Source organism: Lampetra planeri, chromosome 17, assembly GCF_965212315.1.
Source record: "Lampetra planeri chromosome 17, kcLamPlan1.2.h2, whole genome shotgun sequence".
Taxonomy (NCBI): domain Eukaryota; kingdom Metazoa; phylum Chordata; class Hyperoartia; order Petromyzontiformes; family Petromyzontidae; genus Lampetra; species Lampetra planeri.
Window position 1 is genome coordinate 9,139,708 of NC_136123.1, and position 13,106 is coordinate 9,152,813.

Here is a 13,106-nt window from a genome sequence, read left to right on the forward strand (position 1 = left end):
TCCCTGGCCAAAATGAGTATAAAACAAACGTCGCTGGAGAACTTCTTTGAAAAGGGGGAAATACCCAATGATGAACCCCCCCCCCCCCCCCCCCCGTGGTCCGTGAAAAAATTGTCTTCCACGAAACCGGTCCCTGGTGCCAAAAATGTTGGGGACCGCTGCTTTGGGGACACTGGCCACCCCTAAACCGCATCTGCACAAACTATGGCAGATGCGGATACCTGATGCACGAACTGTGGTCATCCAGAACAGACCGTACAACGTATAACGACACAATGCCCGATCCACAAATACGAAGGAGAAACCACAGCAATACCCTCCGCTACTGACGCGGTTATTTGGCTTGACCACCTGAATGTGAAATTGTAGTTGTTCCTCTACATCTACATCAGCCATACGAAATAAGAAGGGGACACTTGCTCCCACCATGGGAATGTGGAATTTCCAGCACTCGCTCAGGGCTATAGAAGGAGGTAGACTCCACCCCTTTGCTCGTTTTAGCAGGAAAACACGTTGGTTTGACTTTTTAGTTCGAATTTTACGTTTTTATTTTTTCCCCTTGAATAGTTTTCGCTTGCTTTCTGGAGTCCCGTGTTGGTGCAGGTGTGTCATTGTTTTAGTCGCACGGCTCTGCACCTGTGCGTGTCCTCTTGAAGATTTGTTTGACAAGTGCTGCTCCGTTTTCCCTCGGAGGCACAGGCGGCAGTGTCATCGCTCCCGCATTCACCCGTGCCTCTGTTGTGAGACGAGGCGTCACCCACTGCCAGACCACAAACCATACTAGCGCTTTTTCCCTTGCCTGAAGTATGCGTGAACTGTGATTGTACCCACCTCATGCCTGCGGATTCACCGCTTAGACATGGCCACCCCACACCACGCGACCTTTGTATTGTGGTGTTCTTGGATGGTCATGTGAGCCAATTCTGTGTTGTAAGCGGGCTAGGAGTAATGATGTTGTGTTTTAGCTCACTGTGTTGCCATCCGAGTGACGCAGATTCAATTCTGGGCCACACGCCTAATTGGCAATTGTTTTCTGAACCCTTTTCTCGACCTACCTTTGGTTGACTCAGCCTAAAACGACGACCTGCTATAAAGCGATGAACATCAGCGCACGAAAGGCAATAACAGCCAGGTGTCGTGCTGGCTCATGAACATTGTCTGACCCAGACATTTTGGCTGTATAAAGTCATGAACAGCATTGGGCAATTGGTATCTGAACTTGGCTTGAGTCTCTCCTGGGCTACTTATCCTAAAATGAATACCTTGCGTGTCAGTATAATCACTGGGGACAAAAATATGGCAGTGATGATGGTGACTGAACCTTTCAATTGCATACAAATCTTGCCGTTAATTGGTGGTCATTAACAGTGCTTCACCTTAGCTGAACAAGGGGTATTTGTTGTATTTGCATTTAAAAAAAAAGTCTAAAAGTTATCGCCATGCTCAAATGAGTTTTGAGCGGTGCTCATCTCTGTTGGTATCCATGAACAATTGGTGGCTCTTCCATGCTCCTATGTTATTAACCACTTTCCCACCATCGGACCAACCACCACCGATTAGCATGGTTGGCTACGTATGGTGCAAACGAATTTCAAGTTCAACCACTACACACCTCCACGCATAGTTGTACATAATGCATGAACAGCAATTAGAACTAGATTTGAAGCTTTCGTGACTGCAAGGATTCATATTCTTAGGTTTTTTCGGTAAAGTCACGTAGGTAAAACATTAAAATTAATGAAAGTAAAATAAAATAAAAATCACGACGTTTCGGAGGCAACACAAGTCTCCGTCATCAGGTGAGACCGTCACAGCCAGATTTGCTGCATCAAGTGAGGCAATGATTCAAGATGTAATCCCTTAAAAGCAAGTTGAGGGGGGAGGAGAGGGGGGGGGGAGCTCATCAGAATGTGGTAGCCAATGAATGGAACGTATCGGGAGGGAGGGGGGCGGGGCTCAAAGACGGCACGACGTGCTACGTAGAACGCATCGGGAGGGGGAGGGGGGGCGGGGCCAAAAGAATGCACGACGTAGTACAACGTTGTGATTTTTATTTTATTTTACTTTCATTGATTTTAATGTTTTACCTACGTGACTTTACCGAAAAAACCTAAGAATAGCAATTAGAACCTCGGACCTTATAATGGCTAGGACAACATGACCCGCCCCTACTCGACATCTGCTTAAAGAGCTTCATAGCTCATCGGATTTCTCCAGGATGAATAAACATTCTGATTCTGATATTTCTTGTCTCTCAGCAACTACATCTCAAGACACAGTATGGTATACACACAGTCAAGACAAAATCCTATTAAGATCAAGAGCATCACGGCCATTATTGTTGATGCCACTACACAACATAATTGCTTCTTTTTTATGATTCACAGTTGACACTCGACCTCCATGGCCTGCCCATGCAATCAATTCTTCTATCACCATCATCTGACTTGAGACCTTCCGTCTCCTCGGTGTCCAATTGAAAACTAATTCCTTTAGAACTTATTTTTTGTTTAGTTTGTTGTTGTTCTTCCCCCGCACCCCCAATTAGCACGGTTGGCCACATACGGTGCGAAAGAAGTTCAACATAAGAACTCCCATGCCTGATTTGGCAACTCATCTTGGGTTTGTTTATAGTGGACGTATAATGATTCATTGATTCATCAATAAAAAATAATTGTTACACTCACAAATAGATTCACGAAAGCAGGTGTTTAAGAGTTTACTTATTTACAGTTTATGCCAATACATTCTAAACACAAACTTTAGGCAAATGTTGTCCTTCCCCCGCACACCCGCTTAGCATGGTTGGATACGTACGGTACGCAAGAAGCTCAACATACAATGGAATAAACAAGACACAAATGAGACAAGATGGGCAATACAAACTTGACGACTCAAATGTAACAACAACAAACCCCAGTTGATTATTTATGCAAATCGTGATCTCGAATCACAAGAGAGGACGGTGTGAATTATTAAACGCATTTTGCATCGTGGAGTATCAAGTTGTTTTGTTTGTTTGTGCAGTCTCTTGTAAAGTGTTCGTCTATCCTTGTGTGTGTGTGTGTGTGTCCATGCCACAGCCCGTCACGTACTATCTGGTGAAGTGGTGCTCCCTGCCCTACGAGGACAGCACGTGGGAACTCAAGGAGGACATTGACCAGACGCGCATTGACGAGTTCGAGGCCCTCCGAGCGCGCAAGCACGTCTGCAAACGCGCGGTGCGTTTACCCTTCGTACGTAGAAATGCACCGGCGAGATTCACATCTTGAAACACGTGGGCGATTTCATTATCTATGGGACCTTTTTTTGGCAGTATCAAAATAAGAAAATGCTTTAGCTTCTCTGGCAATGACACAGGAGTTGTTAGAATGTTCAAACACCAAATAGACACACCTCTTGTAAGGGATCAAGTCTTCTTTAACCACACATACCTGTGGCAAAGCATACAAACGAACATGCTCTGATGATTTCTGCATTTTCTTTGAAACTGTTTGGCCTGCACCAGAGACAGCCTTCTTCATAGCCTCGTTTCACTGGTGTCACACCCGACAACGCCAAAACGCGATTAGTACAAAGGCAATTTAAAGCTTTCGTGACTGCACGGATTCCTCTTCTTGGTTCTTTCGGTAAAGTCACGTAGAAGGAAAATAAGAAAAATAAAACATAATAAAATAATTCTCACGACGTTTCGGTCACAACGCAAGCAGCCGTCCTCATTCTTCATCTGAGGACGGCTGCTTGCGTTGTGGCCGAAACGTCGTGAGAATTATTTTATTATGTTTTATTTTTATTTTTTTATTATTTTCCTTCTACGTGACTTTACCGAAAGAACCAAAAAGTACAAAGGCAATTCAAATATCAAAGCATTCACCCTTCTCCTTTTAAATAGCCTCTGGTTATAACATTAGCTATCCAGCAACAGCTTTTCCTATGCTGAGATCCTACCACGTGCAGTGGTGGTGATAATAATAGTAGTGATGCCCACATAGCAGCACGCGTTGATCTCTCGCGAGAGTGACTGGCACCTTCATTTCCATCTCGGTGCTTTCTCTCACTCACTCCACTTTCCGTCTCTGAGAAGCTGAGCTTGGGGTATTTCTTCTACTGTATTCTAGATTCAATACATTTTTGTAAATGTATTGTTAGACACGTGGATATTGTGGGGTTTTTTGTGCTATGACAGTATTTTTTTTATCCAATCCAAATCATTTGAACGAAAATGCAATGCTGTCAACGTAACATTTATTCAATCATTTTTCGTGAGGTCCTATTGTGGGTAGGTTTGTTCTTCCATTTCAGTCTCTCAACATTAATTGGCTTGCCTGCTCAAAGCTGCCGTTTCTTTTAAAACTGCTCTGTCAAGTTTTCTAAATTCAAGCGGATGAACATTTGAGATATGATCTCAATTGCTGCGAACCAGAAAGCTCCACATGTCGTACTACATTTGACTTTACTTTTGAAGGTATCTTCAATATGACCACAACCTTATTTATTGCTCTCTTATTCCCAACTTTATTTTGGATTAGTGTTTTCACATGGCTTGGGAATTTGCATTGTATTAACATGTGCTTACAAAAATGGTCCTCACTGTAGTTTCAAGCATTTGCGGCATAAATACCCTAAAACAAATATCTGCGTTAACTTAATCTTTGCATCGAAAGGTTCGCTTTGTATGTACTCTTGAGAATCCTCCAGTGGTATATTCTTTTAGCAGGGACTGAGCCGTGCCATGAGAGTGGCTTTCCAAGCAAACCGATTGAAAGCGGCCATATCGCTTTTTGCCGATTTTTTTAGGCGCTGGAAAAACGCAGTGTCAGAGCGGGATTGGACAAACCCACACAGTAGCACTCAAGTGTTGAAACTGCTCAGGCAGCCGACAGCTCCTGTCGACGTGCCAGCCAGTAATCTGCTGGAGCATTTTCCAATGCTCCCGAAACTCTCCCCTTGATCCTGTATTAAATGCCTACCTCCGCGTTACACGACGGTGCTTACGCGCAGGATGCAGTTGCTATTTGCAAGCGATCAAAGTCTGCAGGATTTCGGTTTTAGCCAGGTTAAAACCATACCATGTGTTTATGACGGTAGGGGGGGGAGGAGGGGTGATGGCAATCTGAAACCCCCTTTCGCACTCTTGGGTTTCTCCTTGACGGGCGTGAGAGGGGTTACTGATCTGTGCGCCACGTGTCTGGGCACGGCAGGAACGGCCGCCGCCAAAAGCTTGGAAGAAACTGGAGGACTCGCGGGAGTACAAGAACGGAAACCAGCTCAGGGAGTACCAGCTGGAGGGAGTAAACTGGCTGCTGTTCAACTGGTACAACAGGTGGGTGTGCTCCCTTTTTTCCTGCCAGAGAAAATCAGTGTTAAAAAAAAAAGAGGGTGCCTACATGAGGAACAAATCTATTTGGATTTGAGACAGAATGGATTATAGTTTTCAGATGTATTTCCTCTCCACTCAAGTAATCTGCTTTTCTCATATCCAGAGATGGTGCGTTGTTCGAAATATGGTGATACAGTAAAACCTTGGATTGCGAGTAACTTGGTCTGCGAGTGTTTTTCAAGACGAGGAAAAATGTAAAATAAATATTAATTTTATAAACGAGCGAGGTCTTGCAACACGAGTAGTACTTGTATACACTTTGTCTGCTGAGCGTCACGTGATCACAACTGATATACGAGTTCTTTGATATACGAGTGCTTTGGATTACAAACACGTTTCCGGAACGAATTATGCTCGCAATCCAAGGTTTTACTGTATATGAAAATCATAATGGCCGAAATTATAATGATGGCGGTGGGGAAACCGAGAATTCCTGTTGGGTCACGGTCTGTAGGTGGTGGTCGGTTCTGAAAATAGACTAGAAGTTAGTTCAGTTGCTGACAACAGTAACACGGTCAATGGACTCCCAGGTGGGAGTCCACTCATCGTTTCTTTCACAAGGTAGGCCTGGGGTCACGCATTAGGAAAGGAAAGGCATCAAAAGTATAACTTTTGTTGATTTGTTTGTGGTATACAGTTGACCCTAATTGATAATGTGGAAATTTTTTTCGACACACTATGGCATGTTGCGTCGTCAGTGTGGATGTGACATCTCCTTATACGGCGGAAAAAGATTTGCGGTTAGTTTACACTTTTCACTACGGTATCTCCGCTTGACAAATATGCTCGGAAATTTCATTGCATAAGGGATGGGAAGCGTCATATGAAACGATAAAAGAAAAACGCAATTGAGAAAACAGCGGGCAAAAAAATAATTATCGACTTTGGCAACTTGCACAACTCTCACAGTTTGCAAAAATGCATGAGCTCGTAACGGTCAGGAATGCCAAATCAGTATTCCTGTGGCCACTTCGATATTCATGCCCCACTTTGGTGCCGTGAAAAGATGCGACCAAAAACTGCCAAATCTTTTCAACGTGCTGCTGTGCTCTGATGTAGAGGGGGTTCTTAATTTTCCCTGTCTTGTGAGCGCTGTGTATATCTCAGTTGATAATAGTGGCCCTAATTTCTTAATAGGGGGGGGGGGGCAAAACGAAGAAATCGCTGAAACCCACTGGCGTGCAGTCACAGCAGGTTTACAATGTTCGTTAAGAAATTAAACAACTGTGAAGCTGCCTTCGTCGTCAGAGTATCACGTGAAGTGCAGCACGTTCTCTAACGAGACTGGTTGGGGGAGGGGGGGGGGGTGGTGGAGAGAGGGAGGGGTACAGTTTACATCTCACGACAAGCGATTTTCAGGCGTGTGATGTGATGGATGAGAGATGGCCGTGTCTTGAGGGATCTGTCGGCGATTGCTGTGAAGCCCAGGAGGGAGCCAGTTTGTGCCGTGTGATGTGCGATGTGTGTGTGTTGCCGTTGGGTTGACCGTGTCCCTTTGAGGCGCTAGACATCGCTATTGTCACGAGCGGAGCCGGCAGCTGTTAACCATTCAGCTAGCAAGAACTCTTCCATTTGCTTGGCCGCTCAAGGCGGTGGGCGGCATGTTAAATCGGTGCTCGTTAAAGAATCGATTATTTCGCTTGTACAGGCTGTCCCATCCCCTGAACATTTCACTGGGATGCGTTCCCCGAGTCGACGCCAGCTGGGGGAAAGGCTAAGTGACGAGCTGTTTAAAATTTCATTCTGCCTCATTGGGACCTCTGCAGGGTTAAGGCGTTGGAGCTCCACTACCTTATCAAACGCAATGGCTTGAAAACACGTTGAGCCTTAAGATAGCAATTGGAGTCGTGCGGCGAGACCGTTTCATTCTCAGCGGCGTTTTCAGCCCTTGCTCTCACGGAATGTATGGTCAGTAGCGGCGTGGTAATCCTTTCACTTGCCGTAAATTTCCCTAAGCTCGCCGCCTCAACTACCTCTCTGCTTTGCGTGTATCAAACAGTCCGTGGCCTTTGCCTACGTTGAGACGAAGTGCCTCAGCTGGTCGACCGTGTGGACAATTACAGCCCCGATACAGAACATTTCCCCACGTACCTTTGTCCCTAAGCACCCACCCGGAGGGAGGTGGGGTGGTTTTGGGCTCATTCCAGTTCATGGCCCAGCTTGACATCTGCGATTTAAAATTTTGCCCACTGCTGGCAGTGTGCCCTGGTCGATCGTGCCTTGGCTGAGTGGTTTCGGTTTCGTACGCGTGAATCTGTAGCAAGAGCATCGTCAGATATCGCTTCTTACCTGCTGTACTCCCCAGTCCCCGCTTGAGATGTGAAATGATAGAATGCACCAACTGACCTTTTTGCTCATGTGTTACACGACTGCTGCATTAAACGAGAGGCTTGGAAACTAGAGCACTTTGGTCTGTTGCTGTTGCGTTAAAACCTCTCAGTGTTTAACTGGGCAGGCAGATCTGTATGATGCATGTAATGTGATCGGTGGTGAGACATTTTCCAGTCGAGCTTATTGCATCCAAAGTCAATAATAATAGTAATAGGCAATTTTCATATGTTTCCTCTCATGGAAGGTGTGTCCTTGGCAGATAATAGGAAAACAATTATTTGTTGCAAATAGTTGAGGTGTGATCTGTGATGTTAAGACACATTTCCATTCACAAATGCACGTGAGCAGATTAAGCCTGTGGTAAATAGGAACTCGTCACAACGCGTTAAATGTGTGATACATTTTTTTAAACCATTTTTTAAACCTAAATAGCACGTAATCATGATAGGGAAGTAAACACAAATTCACTGATCATTTATGTTAGAGAATTAGTTGCTCGTTAATTTCTCGGCGGCGGCGGCGGCAGCATGCTGAGCAGGGCAGTCCAGACCTCCCTTTCCCTGGTGACAGACTCTAGCTCTTCCCGGGGGAATGTCCAGGCACTTCCAGGCCAGCAGAGCGACATAGTTCCGCCAGCGTGTCCTGGGCCGGCCCCGGGGTCTTTGCCCAGTAGGACGTGCTGCACGTTAGAGTTCCAGGGGGAGTCTATCGGTGGGCATCCTTAAAACGTGCCCGAACCTCATCCTCTCGATCCAGAGGAGCAGCAGCTCCAGTCTGAGGCTCTCCCAGGTTACGGAGCTCCTCACCTGATCACAGAGAGTGAGCCCGGCAACCCTGCGGAGAAACCTAATTTCGGCCCCTTGTACCCGCGATCTCATCCTTTCGGTCATTTCCCAAAGCTCATGACCATAGGTGAGGGTAGGAATGTAGATCGACCAGTAAACCAAGAGCTTTGTTCGAGAACTCAGTGGAATGGTACAGTGCCCGCAACACATGTACTGTATGACTAGAATTACATTGAGAGACAGAGAGAGGAGCACCTGTGTATTAGAGAACACTGGCAGGTTAATGACGTCATTTAAATTGTTACGAATGGGACACGTCGCTCGCAGGGTTTAGCGGTCAAGTCCTTATTATAACTCACTGTCTGTTGTTGTCGTATCCTCAAATCTTGTAACTCAATTTTAACCCACTTCCCAATGTGGTATCGACTGCAAACTTGGTATGCATATGTCATACTGATGACAATACTATATTCTATCATTAAAAATATATATTTTTTTAAACATTATTTTTTATACGTTATGTTTCGGCTTGGGTCTAATTGTCCACGCTCAACTGACGTTGACTGTAAATCACCACGGCCCATTACGTTATGGCAAGCTTCGGGGCCACTTCCTGGAGTCGTGGAGTTCTTCCATTACTAGTACGTTACATTTCATTAAAGCGTGTTTCATTTTTTTTTATATTACTTATTACTTTACCGCTGGCCACATCCAGTTGAACTTACCTTCTGTTCATCTCCGCTTGTGTTCGGAACTCGACAACCGCTTGCGATGCGATCGAAACGTCATGGTTTTTTTGTTATTTTTGTTATTTTCTTTGAACCTATCTACGTGACTTTACCGAAAGACCCAATAAATATCAACAAACGTAGGTTGCGATGTGTGGGGCACGGGTGCAGAATGGAGGAGGAGCGCGATACTGAGACAGTCACCGGAGTAGGCACCTGCAGAGGCAGTTCTTGAGAAGACCTAGCGTCAAGTGACATTAATGATGATGCGACTGTAGGGGCGGACCTTTGTGGTCAGTCGTCAAGTGTGCATACCGGTGAACCCATACGGTTTACCCATATTCTTGCAGGGAAATTGAGTTTTCAGGTCCATACGACGTACAGCTGTTTCAATATGGGCAAAAAATATAATTTTTTTGTCTTTGTGTTTCTCCCTTGTGATAGGACTTTGTATCATGACCGTTGATATCTATAAGGGTACGGGGTAACCAATGAGGTCTGAATTGGTCTGTAATAAGGTAGGCACTGATAAGGGGTTGACAGGTTTGAGTGTGCAAAAGCTGTGAACTGTGGCAGATAGAAAGAAGCAATGGTGAGGTGGGGTGGTGCATCAACGCCATTGGCCAGGATGGCATCTTAATCTTGGTGTTGACCAAGATTTCTGCAGCTGATGAATTTCATACAGCGGACGTCAACTCGCTCCTCTTTATATTTCAACTTACAATTTGAAACGACACAGAAATATCCTATTACTGGAGCCCCACAGAAGGTGTCTTGGTGTACGGTATTCCATCATTATTCACGAGGGATACGTTCTGGAGATGCTCAGGAATACCACATTTTGCGTGTAATACTCTTTGGTTCTTTCGGTAAAGTCATGTAGGTGAAAATTAAATAAAAATAACTAAATCACGACGTTTCGGAGGCAACACAAGCTTACGTCATCAGGTGGGACAACCACAGCAAAAATATTTTTTACTGTAGTGGGCAGAGAGAGCTGTATGTGACAAGCGATTATGTTGGATAAGAGCCAGGGAGGAAGGATGCAGGGGGGGGGGCGTGTGGAGTTGGGGGCGGGGATTTAAGCTGTTGTCGTTATTTACTTTACAAAACATTTTTGCTGTGGTTGTCCCACCTGATGACGGAAGCTTGTGTTGCCTCCGAAACGTCGTTATTTAGTTATTTTTATTTTATTTGCACCTACGTGACTTTACCGAAAGAACCAAAGAGTATGGATCCTTGCAGTCACAAAAGCTTCAAGTCTAGAACTTGCGTGTAATGATATTGGCCGAGGAAAACAATTTTTTTAAATAATTACCTTAAATAAATACATAAATTAGCTATTAAATGCATTAAAATTTTCATAATAACACATCACTTTATCTAATCGCTTGATCTCATCACTTTATCATCACTTTATCTCATCACTCTCTTGCATCACATTCTCATTTCTTTTTCTCATCTCTTTTTCTCGATGCAGTCGTGTACAGTTCTAGATGCTATTCGCAGATAGCCAAAATTGCGAATAGCAAGTCCGTAAATACTGTAGTCGCATAAATCTTAGCGGAGCATTTTCGACGGCTGCCCAAGAAAAGTGGGCTGAGCGAAAGAACTAACGGCCATTCTCCTCTTGGCTTCGTTTGCTCATTGCTCATTCTGCTTTGCCACCCACAGACAAAACTGCATCCTGGCGGACGAGATGGGACTGGGCAAGACAATCCAGTCGATCGCGTTCCTGCAGGACGTGGCGCTGGCGGGCGTGCACGGCCCCTTCCTCGTCATCGCGCCACTGTCCACCATCGCCAACTGGGAGCGCGAGTTCCGCACGTGGACCGACATGAACGCCGTGGTGTTCCACGGGAGCGTGGCGAGCCGCCAGATGATCCAGCAGTACGAGATGTACACCCGTGACGCCCAGGTCAGCGCTTCGCGAAAGAACGGCGGTGGCGGAAATTTAAACGATAAACTAAAACTATTTATATTTTTATCTGTATAGCTCTTTTTCAGATGCGACCTGGCCGCAAATGACAGCTCAATGACGTGGCTTATCGCGTGGATATGTATTGCAGCCAAATACTTTTAAACGCATGTTTTTAAATGTGGAGGGAAAAACTGGAGGACCCGGAGAAAAATCCGCGTGACCACAGGAAGAGAATACGCAAACTCCAAATATACAGCAGGAATCAGGGTCGGGATCGGACCCATGACCTATATAGCAGACGAGGTAGTTAACATCTCGCTACCGTGGCACACTTTGGAAAGGTTGGAGTTGATGCATCGCACAGAAATCGTTGCGTGCGTGAGATTTTCCAGCATGCTCGGCTGCGAGGTGGCCTGTCAGTAATAGTGCAGCAAGTAAGATCCTGAATGATTCACATGGACCTTGTAGCGATATCCTCTCCCTCGTGAGTACATTTCCAACATCACAAGTCAGCACCCATGCCAATCTTCTCCGTCTGCTCCTGATTCCGCACATGTGCAGGGCCTTGGCAAGGAATTATTCCATTGCAGGGACCCTCCTGTAAAGAAGTCTTAAGATGCAGCAGCGAGGCTTTTGTAGACAAAGAATATTGTTGGTTTTTGTTTTTATTACGAGAAAGTCACCACAATGCATTCACATTTGAAAGGAGCGCCCTGTTGGAAACCTTCTTGCTGTACTGCCATCTGCTAATTCTTCATTGCCCAAAAGGGTTGGGTGTCTCAAGCACATCTCTGTGTTCTACCAAATCTTGCCACACCAACAACTGGGTTACACGCGTGCATCACCTGGTCTTTATAGTTGAAGCACTCCGCTTTGGAGTCACAATTGATGATGGTGGAAACTGTATTCAGGCATCTTACAGAACTGCCTTATTCCTCTTTAATTTCACTAGGTTTTTTTTGCTTACTGCTCGTAACAATTTCAATAAAAAAACAATTAATATACACCGTCTTGAAATATGTATATAGAGTCTGATTAGACCAGGACCACCTTGTCGGCAAAGGTTATTCCTATTGCATAGATGGCCCCCACCATATGATCGTGGAAGTTATTCTGCTGGATCAAGCAAGCAGGGACACACTTGCGCTTTTGAGTGCTCACGGGGTCTCTCTTAGAGCAGCAGACTTGTAGGTGATTATGACGTGACGTGACATGGCATTTCAGCGGATCGCAAGGGGGGGGGGCAACTCTGTCCAGCGAGGAAATAATTTGAGCAGCTCCGGTGCCTTGTGAATTCCTATGGTTGGGGATTAATGGTTTGTGCAGCCGTGTGGCGCCATCCCACTTGGTTTTAAGCAGCAGTGGAAGTTTTAGAATTATTTCATGTTCAAGATTAATGCCGCTCCTCCAATTCCAGAGGACTTACAAGGATGCAGGGCGATGCATTCGCAGCTCCTCGTTTTCTGGCATTGTCAAGACATTGTTTATCCCTGATAACTTAAAGCAGCCCATTGCAAAAATATGAATTGATAATTTAAAAAATTACATTCTTAAAAAAGCACTCCGGGTTATTTACGGCTTGCAGTTAGACCTTTCTGCCAGTGCCTTGTCTCATTAAGTGTGCTCATATTGTGTGTTGTCACTGTTTCATGTATCTTCTTCTTGTTCCACGTGCTTGTCCTACTCATGTGGGATCCACTGTCCTTGCCACCGTTCTCGACGCTGCCTTGTCCTGCGCCGTCTCTCTGTCCACTCCTCGGGGCACCGTGTCCGATCGCACCACATCGCCCCACCTCCTCTTCTGCCTTCCTCTTGATCTATTTCCTTCCACTTGCATCACTTGCACCTTCTGACCCACGTAATTTTTTTTCTCATTTTAAGAAATTATATTTTATAAATAAGTTCAGAAGGCCTGTGGGTTGAGTTTGGGGATACTACTTCTCAGGAGTCTTGGGGAAATT

The 13,106-nt window shown here is 45.2% G+C and overlaps 1 protein-coding gene across 13 annotated transcripts in view; it reads left to right on the forward strand.

Annotated features, from left to right (window-relative positions):
- LOC144723345 (chromodomain-helicase-DNA-binding protein 9-like) overlaps positions 1–13,106 on the forward strand; it is a 172,703-nt gene that overhangs the window by 87,529 nt on the left and 72,068 nt on the right. For 12 of the 13 annotated variants that reach the window (XM_078602060.1, XM_078602069.1, XM_078602068.1 and 9 more), the window contains 3 exons: positions 3,084–3,236; positions 5,202–5,323; positions 10,899–11,142. In XM_078602060.1, coding sequence (XP_078458186.1) covers positions 3,084–3,236; positions 5,202–5,323; positions 10,899–11,142 — 519 coding nt within the window. The remainder of the gene's footprint in view (positions 1–3,083; positions 3,237–5,201; positions 5,324–10,898; positions 11,143–13,106) is intronic. The other variant, XM_078602067.1, reaches the window with a different exon arrangement.